This window comes from Clupea harengus, chromosome 21 (assembly GCF_900700415.2).
Source record: "Clupea harengus chromosome 21, Ch_v2.0.2, whole genome shotgun sequence".
Lineage (NCBI taxonomy): Eukaryota > Metazoa > Chordata > Actinopteri > Clupeiformes > Clupeidae > Clupea > Clupea harengus.
In genome coordinates this window covers 4,351,189-4,362,323 of record NC_045172.1, presented here as the reverse complement: position 1 = coordinate 4,362,323, position 11,135 = coordinate 4,351,189, and the positions used below count along the sequence as shown (strand labels likewise).

The 11,135-nt window shown below is 41.9% G+C and overlaps 1 protein-coding gene and 1 long non-coding RNA gene across 2 annotated transcripts; both read right to left on the bottom strand.

Annotated features, from left to right (window-relative positions):
• Positions 1 to 485: 485 nt before the first annotated feature.
• Positions 486 to 1,392, bottom strand: LOC122128586. The gene is made up of 3 exons (XR_006151455.1): positions 1,343 to 1,392; positions 691 to 744; positions 486 to 516 (listed from the first exon to the last, which is right to left on the bottom strand). It is a non-coding gene; the product is annotated as an uncharacterized LOC122128586 (long non-coding RNA).
• Positions 1,393 to 1,426: 34 nt separating this feature from the next.
• Positions 1,427 to 10,928, bottom strand: LOC105894541 (collagen alpha-1(II) chain-like). Its single transcript, XM_042702950.1, has 6 exons — positions 10,594 to 10,928; positions 5,089 to 5,313; positions 4,538 to 4,560; positions 3,824 to 3,877; positions 3,483 to 3,489; positions 1,427 to 1,539 (listed from the first exon to the last, which is right to left on the bottom strand). The coding sequence occupies exons 1-6, from the start codon at positions 10,682 to 10,684 to the stop codon at positions 1,427 to 1,429; spliced, it is 513 nt and encodes a 170-aa protein (XP_042558884.1). The 5' UTR covers positions 10,685 to 10,928.
• Between the last annotated feature and the right edge of the window lie 207 nt (positions 10,929 to 11,135).

The window sequence follows — 11,135 nt, the reverse complement described above, 5'->3', positions numbered from 1 at the left end:
GGGTCTGAATATTCCACAAGCGGGCCAAATGCAGCTAAGTCTGATTAACTACTCTTTTTCATTTTGGGTCCTAGGAAAAGAACATGGGGTAATGGGAGTTATGTTATCTATCCGGTGACCCACTTTGACTTTAGAAGTACTCAGATACCTCTAGGCAGTATTGTCACACTTATGTCACATTGTGTCCCTCGATGCCAGATAAGAAGGCCTGAAAGTGTTAGTTCTTGGGTTTTAAAAGAAAGAGAACCTTACAGAGACCGCAGAGGGGCACAAATGAAATATCAGCTCACAGATATGAGTCACACCAGCGTAGACTAATTAAATAGTCATTATTGGATGCACTAATCGTCTGAGACGAGACTTGTTAAGTCCAATGTGTTTAAAATGCCAGTGTTATTATGCTGTTTGGCTGAGGAGAGATACAATATTTCACAATTAGCGCTGAAGGCAAAAGCACTGTACCTGAGATCCTGGGAATCCAACCTCTCCTGTGTTTCCTGATGACCCAGGCTCTCCCTATGACAACCACAAGTGAGTATTAGTCATGCTCATTTAGAAATTATTATAATCAAAATGACTTGGATTCACATTGTGAAAAGAGACGTATCCTGCATCGCAATAGCTTTTGATAAGCAAATTATTTTGTCAAGATGTTTGTTATGGAAATAAGCAAGTAAACAAATAACTCACATCTGGGCCAGGTTTTCCTGGTGGGCCATCGGGGCCTCGTGGACCGAAGGAGCCCTACAAGGACAAAAACAAATCAGCCCTCACACACACCCCCCATCTCCCTCCTGGTCTGACACATGTCACTGCACACAGAGACTATGTGACGAGCTGAGTGATAATTATTGATCTGTGAAGGATTATGTACAAAGGCAACAAATCACAATATCATTAATGAAGTCAGTTTTGAGAAACCTCAGTGGTTTTGAGAGTTCTGGAATTTTAAGATCTAAAAATCTGAAGTAAAATATATTTTACTGAAGCAAAATATATTTTACTGAAGCAGCCCATTCTTACTAATATTCCATACACTCTGGAGTAGCACTTTATCCACATAAAACCTTTATCTAACTCTAACCTAACCTAAGCTTAATCTAATCTACCCTAATCTAATCCTACCCCTTACCTAACCATAATCTAATCTAACCCAACCTAACCTTAATCTAATCTACCCTAACCTAACCTAGCCCTAACCTAACCATAATCTTAACACAAACTCAGATTAAAACGACATTACCGATGATATTAGCATGACTCAAAGGGTCTCCAAAGCATGGGTTGTTCAGATAAACATACATTTGAACTGAACAGGTTGTCGCCACTCATCAGTCCTTACCATAGGTCCCGCCTCGCCTACGTCCCCAGGAATACCTTGACCACCACTTGGTCCCTGAGGAATAGGGTTAAAAAAGAGGGAGGATCAGTGACCGCCCCACAGTGTGGAGCTGAAGATGTAAGTCTGACCTCTGAAGGCCGTGAGAGACTCACCGGTGAGCCGGATGGTCCTGGGGGACCCCGAGCTCCTGACTCGCCCTGGAAAAGAGACACAAAAAAAACCGCTAAAGGTGGTCTGTGGTTTTGATGAAAAGTTGTTGATGTTTGAGCACAACAGTCAATCAAATTCCACCCCTCCCTTCCGTGCTCCTGGAGCAAAGTGTTGATTGGCTGGAAAAGCATATGGCTCTGTCCAAGCCACTTTGTTTTCTAGGACTGTGTGAGTGCACATGAAGAACAGACAACTAGAGGACCACGAGGAGCAGTTGGATTAATTTGACCAAACGTCTTTTGGATTCGAATCTGGGACTCTCTTTAATGGCTCCGTCACAACAGTAAAACACCCCAAGCTAATGGAGTCACAGCCACACTATCAGATGCCAGTGGAAGTGAGCTAATCAGTTGTTGAGTGGCCGAATAGTATGGCTATCTGTTGTCCAAAGCTTCACATTTGTTGACTGAGGGTGAACTATGGCAAATTATGTCTTACCAATGTATAATATAATATAATATAATATAATATATACCTCTTAGGAGTTTCACTGCACTGCCTCAGCTACATGTTTGTAACATGCCTGTGTATGCTTATGTCAGCTGTCTACGAGGGCTTATGAAGGTGTCTTGTTTGAAAGGCTTACGAGGGTAGCTACTTTAAAAGTTATAAGCACCTTAATAATGCATAAGCATATGGAGCAAGCTTGCAAATGCTATGATATTGTTTGTCACACACTTTAAACCCCTTAACTCAAATGTAGACTAAACAGGTGTGGGATCTGATCTGGTGCCTCCTTACCGTGTTTCCTGTCACCATTCCTGCCATTCCAAGTTTGTCATGATAGCCCGATGCCATCTGTGTCGCCAATTGGTTCTGACACAACAGAGGAAAATGATTAATTAAACCATAAACATGAATGTGACTCATTCATTACTTAGGCTGTGTCAAATTCAGTTTGCACAATAACAGACAAGGTAGTAACATGGTTCAATTCAGGAGTGATTAGAACTGACAAAAAAAGGTATGAAAATGGCATCAGGGAAGCAAACAGTACTTGGTATAATATAACATCCCAATCTGTCGTTGTATGAACTGGGCTAAGGGTACATAAAACAAATTAAGTGTCTTTGAAACTGCAAAGTAAGTTTGAAAATGAGGTAAAACAATCTGCATAATTAATGTGTTGTACTTGTATACCTTCAGGCACTGACCTTCACCATTACATAAATACAAATGTTTCAAAACATTTTAGTCATGACCGGCTTCCAAACACCAGCTGGTACCTCTAAAGCGCAGTGACCACAGGCAGAGCCTTCTTTTGTGTGTGTGTGAGTGTGTGTGTGTGTGTGTGTGTGTGTGTGTGTGTGTGTGTGTGTGTGTGTGTGTGTGTGTGTGTGTGTGTGAGTGTGTGTGTGTGTGTGTGTGTGTGTGTGTGTGTGTGTGTGTGTGTGTGTGTGTGTGTGTGTGTGTGTGTGTGTGTGTGTGTGTGTGTGTGTGTGTGTGTACCTGTGTGGTATATATATGTATATTTGTCAAAGATACCTTAATTACTTAGACTTCCATTTATAGGAGATCAGGATTACAAAAATACTCTTATCAACCTCTTCTCCACTACAGTATCTGAGTATGTGTCTGTAAGATGTAACCCACTGACAAATACGGTATGTTAAGACTGAACATGACACCAATGTAAAATCCTCATGTACAGTATATTTTAGACTTAATGTGACATCCTTGGGAGAGATATTTTTGAGTGTTACGGGCAGGGAGGGCTGCGTGATCTTACTGGATGTGTAGGGTGACCGGCTGGGCCGGGCTGGCCTGGCATGCCTGGGATTCCTGGCTCTCCATCAAACCCAGGTGGACCTCTCAAACCCTGGGTTAAACACACACACACACACACACACACACACACACACACACACACACACACACACACACACACACACACACACACACACAAACAACAGCTCTGGTTATCTCTCACCTGACCCCTTACAAGCCACATGGTTAGATTGATGAGTAAGGGGTTACACTGATTGAATGTATACTTATCATAACATGTCTATCATTTACTTTACCAGCCTGATAAGAACTGTGTTGTTACATGGGAATTCAGTCCGTCTTGACATTAACTTATTGTGATATCGCACACGTACAATTTATAACATTTACTTATTACAATGTAATTACACAATGCATACACCAGCTCTACTTAACGTAATGCATCCACCTGTTCTACCACAGCATCTCATCAGCACATTTCACCCTAGAATGAATAATGGACTATGTGTGGTCACAGAGAATGAAGAGGAAGTAAACACATACAGGTCTTCCTTTGGTTCCTGCACGACCTCTGGATCCCACGGCGCCGGAGGCTCCCTGTTTAACACCACACAGTGTTCAACAGATGAGATGACAGCACGTGTGTAGTGTGTGTGTAGCGTGTGTGTAGTGAAGTGTGTGTGTGTGGAGTGTCTGTTGTTTGTGCTTTGCATCTCATGGTGCTCATAAAGTTTTTTTTAAAAACATGAATTGGATTATGAATGATGAAGATCCTCAACATGAATGTAAAACGTAAAACCCTGAAATATTTGCTTTTAACCACAAACATAGTTAGGTTTAGTGATACTGCCATCTAGTGGTCATATGCAGGTCTAGTCTCCTTAGTTTCAAGACGAACACAGTACCTGTTAACTAAACCGTCATTGCAAGTCAATTCCATGTTCTATGTTGAAAAAAGAGCAAATGGGATTTTTCAAACATACCATTCCACCAGAAGGGCCCGTTGGTCCCACAACCTAAAACAAGTCAACATGTTTGTGTTAGTGAAGTAAATAAAAACACCTTGTTTGTGTTAGTGAAGTAAATATACATAGTATGCGGTATACTCACATAGGGAATGTCACCTGGTTCTCCTTTTTGTCCCTAAAATATAATTGGAAATTGACAGTGAAAAGATTACTATGTGCAACCCAGTGCTTCAGAACATACCTGTTATTAGATACACAGACACAGACAGCATGTAAAAGATCCGCTTACCATCAAATGATATGCAATGAATTCTGCAAAGGATAAGAACACAAACAAACAGATATTAAAATAATGCATTGTTCCTCATCATGCAGCTGTCTGAAGGTTGTACTACACAGCGTATATTTATGGCTCAACAAAAGTAAAACCTGGGATATAAGGTTCTTAACATCGTGGGAATGACTGATGACTGTTTCTGATGAAGACATGGGTTTCACAAAGCCCAGAGAGAACTACTGAAGAAGTATCTACAAAACATCTGTAATTCTCATATGCTGACCATTTCACTTACAAGTGAAAACATACATCTGTCTCTTTTAGTTTACTGGTATTAGAAATCAAAAGAAGGTATACAGAAAACATGTTGCTGGACGTTCCAAGTCAAGTTTTAGCCCTTGTTTCATGAGAAATAATTCCCCTGAACACTTTATCACTTCTGGGTTTAACGCATCTCTACAGGCACCACTGGTGCAGCTCTGTAGACCCTCTCCTGGAGTTTCCAGACGTTTCTAGAGGAGGTGTGTGTGTGTGTGGGGGGGGGGGGGGGGGGGGTGACTCACGTGTCTTCCCAGACGCGCTGGCGTAGTTAGTCTGACACACAGGGCAGCACTCGCCCTCGGGGACGGTCACTTTTTCACAGTTGGTCCCAATCTCCTCACAGCGGATGTCCTCACACATGATCACTCCGTTGTCACACACGCACACCTTACACGGGTCTGGCTTCCAGATTTCGTTGTTGGGGTACACCTGGTCATTATCTTTACAGCTTCCTTTGCCGTCTGCATCTAAGAGGGTTAAACACAAAGTTATATATAAATATGTATTTCGCTTGGACATGGATGTGTGTGTCTATTAGGGACGTTTAGGCGTAGATGAAACCAATTAATTGTGAATGGAAGATCTGTTTAAATGCAGATGTTAATAACAATTCAACATAATTTATTCTTTATTTACAGCTTCAAAAACACGTTTATTGTTTTGTGTCACTGGAGAGTAATTTCTTCTCTGCCCTGTGCTGATTCATTACATTCATACCTACAGAGGCAGTTCAACAAACAGACAGAAGAGGGCAGTCAAGAGCCAGACTGATCAGGAATGGGCTGATTCTTTTTTTGGTCACGTCTAAAGGTAGGCTGCAGCCCAGGTGACCTATATTCCTCTGCTGCTGACTGGGCTGTCTCATTAGTGAGCATCCTTAGGAAACAGCAGAGTGATGCAGAAAGCTTGAGGATTGTGGGCTCTATCAGAAGTATCCTTCATGGCTTTGTCTTACCCATATTCCCTTCCTCCTTGCGTTACTTTCAGCATCGGTCTCTTCTCTATACAAATAATAATTCCATGCTATAACACAATCATCTCCTTCATGAGCAGAGGAGCCTTCCAGTACAATGGGAGACTCCAAGGTAAAACGACTTCTTCTGAGAGTCTGTGACCTACAAATGCTATAAACTTGAGATTCAAATCCATTCACAATAAATAACTAAAAATAGAGAACAATCCAGGGAATAAACATACAAATAGACTGAGGATAGCAGGCTTCCAGAAATAAATAACACATGTAAGGGTACTTAAAAGAAAATATATTATCAGTTTCAAAACATGGATAGCGTTACCATATCATCTCCATCAACAACTATGAAAGGAGTTGGATCAGAACCCCACCATAACGTGACATATACTGGTGCCCATGGTGGAAAGTATAGGTTCAGAAACTTAGTTTGTGTCAATCATCTGGATTTGCTTTTCATTCTTCACCCAGACAGTGAAGTTATATTGAGTTAATGAGAGCAATTCTTTATTCAACGAGTTCATGAATTCAACTATTTATTCACTGTTACATGGTTGAACCAAAATGAAGTATATCCTCTCCCTCATAAATTACTCACACATGCATGCATGCACACACTTGTAACACACACACACACACACACACACACACACTCACGATACACAGTTACTAGAGGCCTTGGCATAACACATGAGTGGATTAATGCATACATGAATTAAATTATGTCAAAATAAAATGTGAAAAAACCACACCACACCACACCACACACACACAAAAACACACATAGCATGCTAGACATCTAAAAGATGTCCGTTTGCTTTCAGTCCCGTCTAAACTTATCTTTGCTGTGGGGTTTACAGACCAAATTCACTGCACCATAACTAACTGGCCCCTGGAAAATCTGAGGAAATGGAGCTCCTGAGAGCAAGTATAGCCTTCCTTTTGTTTGTCTGACGCTTTTAGATAAATTACAGTGCTTTGGCCACAAACAAGCTGACACTAGATGCATGTAATTCATGGCTTCATACAACACACACCCAAAGAGAAGAAGACAATCCAATCGTTCACTTGTGGTTAGGGGCTTGTGTTCCAGACCATAATCATTTAAACTAAATCGCTCCGCAGCAGTAGGCTGGAATACTCCCTCACTCAGATTAACCTTATGAGGACTGCGACTTGTGAGGCATATTTTACAATTGTTTATTATGGGTGTCAACAAATAATACGTGCATAAAAACCATAACTCACTCGTGGCAGATAGCAAGTTTTATAGTTATGACTTGGCAGAGCATATTCAAAGAGAATTCTTGACAATTTAGAGGTGCAGACAAATTATATAGTTTTGAGTGAGCCGTGTAAAGTTGAGCTTGTAAATCATATGGGATGCCTAACATGGGTGACACATGGCTAGAACACTCTACACCCACATCAAGTGTGTCTGATGGTTTAAATGAGACCACAGGGAAGATTTTTAAAAAGCCCCTCAATGTCTTTCATCTAGTGTCTTCAAGGTAGCAGACATCCCTCTTTAGTTATATGGCTTAATATAGCCTACTGCAGGTATAGCAATGATTACATACATTTAACAGCTTGAGGGTGTAGTCAAATCTATTTTAACAGAAAGGTTAAAATCTCTAGAAAATAAGACCTTGAAAAGTTTTTTTTTTTTTTTTTTTAAGAAAGGCCTTGGATCTGGGTGGTCACTGTTTAAAGCTCAAGGCATCTGTTGGTGACGTACTGCAAGGCATCCATTACATTATTTCATGGGCTTTCTCTTGGCCAAGGGATGCAAAAGGCAAAAGACACGCTCATAGTCCATACGAGAAACATGTACATCAGCAAAATGCAGATCACAGCTAAATCTCAAGAACTCAGTTCTAAAATGGGAGCACCTGCTACAGTCTTGATTTTCACAAAAAAAAAAAAGCACGGAGCTATCTTTTCTTTTTTTTTCTAAAGAGCACTAAGAGAGCGCAAGTACCAATTTAGTGGGAGTGCAGACGTTATTTTAGGGAAACCACAGGCGCTGTATTATACGTTCCACTTCGCATTCGCCTGTGGGCAACTTTTATTTCTGACAGCCTGGCCACACCCTCTGTCTACAACCCCTCACACACTGTCCCACTGCATGTGCAGTACACAAAAATATTCCCATTTTGTTTTATAACACACCCATACCTTAGAGGAGATAAATATGATTTAGGTTGGGCTCTTAACTTGTTCTAACGGGTTGGATTTGAGAGTTTACGGACAATGAGAGTTTACGGTTACTGCAATCTTAGACCTTCTATTCAAAATGAGATGGTCTACCGATAGAGGATGATTTTTCCACCAACCACAGTAATTATCGCATGAAGCTGACAGAGGATTTTTGTGTCTTCTCTGGACAGGACACTATACTGTAATTATGATGTGATTACAATGATTATGATTACAATCAAGTGAGTTCCAAATCTATTTCAGTGAGACTTTAACTGCAAAGATAAAAAAAAAAAAACATGCTAAATCTCAACACATGGCAAAGTATTTGTCAAATGTGTCCAATTTTGACAAATTCCAGATGAATTTACTCAGTTTTAATGGACTCCTTGGCTAAGATGAATTCAAACAGATTTGATGAAAACCAACAACAAGTCAGCTAGCCTCTCAGAGAGGTCTTTGTGAAGGTACACACACAGACATAGAAATGGACAAAAACCTTTCCAGAAATAAACCCAGCGTAGGTAGATCCACACTGCAAGGTTCTTGTCCTAGCAGCCGCGCTCAGGGAGGTGCGAGCATGTAAACACCTTTGGCTGTGTCACATCGCTATCCCCCATTTTCTTTGGCCCTGCCTTTGTTTACCTCCAGACTTTATTTTAGTGATCTACTCTCTAAGACAGACGACTGTAAGAGGTGGCACACAACTTCAGTCAACCTGTACAAAACAGGCTTGTCAGAGTGTATGTATGTAGTTGTGTGTGTGTGTGTGTGTGTGGTTGTGTGTGTGTGTGTGTGTGTGGGTGGTTGTGTGTGTGTGTGTGCGTGTGTGTGTGTGGGTGGTTGTGTGTGTGTGTGTGTGTGTGTGTGTGTGTGTGTGTGTGTGTGTGTGTGTGTGTGTGTGTGAGTAGGTGGGTGGGTGGCTGTGTGAATGAGCAGGGGTGGGGTGGGTGGTCAGTATTTAATTAGACTAAACTGATCTGAAAACGAGCCCAGCATAGCAGACCGTGCAATGTGTGCTTTGTGTGTGGGAGAGAGAGAGTGTGTGTGTGTGTGTGTGTGTGTGTGTGTGTGTGTGTGTGTGTGTGTGGGGGAGAAAGAGAGTGAGAGAGAGAGAGAGAGAGAGAGAGAGAGAGAGAGAGAGAGAGAGAGAGAGAGTGTGTGTGTGTGTGTGTGTGTGTGTGTGTGTGTGGGAGAGAGAGAGACAGAGTGAGAGAGAGAGAGAGAGAGAGAGAGAGAGAGAGAGAGAATGTGTGTGTGTGTGTGTGTGTGTGTGTGTGTGTACACTCTCTTTCATCTGTGGGTGTGCCCTCAGTCTCGTTCCTGGGCAGAACTGAGACCAAAATTGGTGGCCTTACTCTTCCTGGGCGCATGAAAACCCCAGATGATTTTATGCAAGGCCTCTTGGAAACCTCTCATTCTCTGGAAGCCTCATACTGAAATAGGCCCAGTCGCAGGGCATGCAGACAGCTGGGCCCCAGTCTAACACGTCATTTCACATAGAGACAGCCCACCTCCAGGCCTGAATGGTCTCAAATCCACAAAAGATGCAATATGGTATGGATTTCAAATCATCTACAAATAAAAAAAATCTTTACACGCACTATTAGTCAACTGGAGATGCATGTATGCCTTGCCAGAAAATACACCATTAAACTCACATCATCAATGTCTGCAGTGAACTCAAATATTATATCAAGGCTGGGATTCCTATTACAAGCCTGCTCTGGTTGAGGATAAACGTTATCTATATATAGAGCCCACAAGGACAGCCTGGTCCATCTTACACGAGGGCCTGGTCCAGAAATCATCTGGACTCTATCTGTGGTCTGGAGAAAAATAGATGCTATCATTAAAAAAGTAGCCAGAGAAGCCATCTTAACCTACATGGAATGGACATTACATGAGTTAATACAGGATAAAAACGAAACCCTGAGAGAGGCCTTCGTTTCATGTAATGTTAGCATCTGATGAGACAAACACATGGATGGAGTTGTGTACAGTAAGTGGACTCAAAAGCCCCATGCAGGCTCATCTGTCCAGGGGATGTAACGGACACACCAAACATCCTGTATCTGCTCAGACAGGCTCACACAGGACACTAACAGCTAATACATTTAACACGCCACACAACCAAATACATTGTAAAACTATCACGCTTATCATCTGAGGTAAATGTGGTAAATGTGGTTTAAAAAAAAACTGACGACATATGAAAATTGTTGTTTGTTTTTATCATATTAAAAAACTAGGCATAATGTCCCATGATGAAGGATGCTGGTTGGGTGGGTAGATTAACGTGTGACATATAAGTAAGACGCACAATATGCACCTGTAGCGAACTTTTGTCTATAGGCCTACCAAAGACTACGTTTTTAAATTCTCAAAACAGCACACTTGTTTCAGCACCCTTCTACCAGGTGGCGTTGACGTGTGGTCATCGTATTAATTCTGACATTAATACATGCATCATCACTGCCATTAGGCCTACCTCATAACGACAACCCGTGAACTCAATCAAAACAAGAGTGCAAAAGTCACACATTACAACCCAGAATGCGTAAGGTCGTTAACTTACCGGGTTTGGCATCTTGGCACGTCACAAATAATACCTGCGCCAAGGAAACGGCGAGCCAAAGACAGATCCTATGGTTTAGAGAAAACGCCATTCTTTCAACAGCACACACTCGCCCTCCTTGGGGCGCTACGAGGGGGGACGAAGACCGGTAAGATATATCCCAGTCACACCTTCACCATACAGCCTCTTGAGTTTGCCCCTCTGCCCTAGGCGCAGTATTGCCAGCCTTCGCCCTGATGGTGCTTGTATGACAACTCAGAAGTTGATCTGCAGCGAACAGCGCAACCAGCCGACCTCCCCCGCCTCCCCCCGCTCCTTTTTTCCCCAATGTGACTCCAGCCTGCTCTACGCGCCGGCTCACAGTCAGCCGCAAGTCAGAAATAGAAATAACCAAAGAAAAACATGGCTTTTTGCTCTATATTTAATCTTGAAATATTTAGTTAAACAACAAAGCGCTATTTAAATATCGGCATTTAGAAAAACCTTGAAACTCTCTTTAGATCTATCTAAGCAAAATGTCAAATTCACTTGTTTTGCCAGCT

Coding starts and splice junctions, on each gene's coding strand:
- LOC105894541 (XM_042702950.1), bottom strand. CDS start 10,684: ATGGCGTTTTCTCTAAACCATAGGATCTGTCTTTGGCTCGCCGTTTCC. Junction 5,314..10,593: donor GTGCCAAGATGCCAAACCCG/GTAAGTTAACGA, acceptor TAACCCTCTTAG/ATGCAGACGGCAAAGGAAGC. Junction 3,878..4,537: donor TCATTGCATATCATTTGATG/GTAAGCGGATCT, acceptor GGTGTTAAACAG/GGAGCCTCCGGCGCCGTGGG.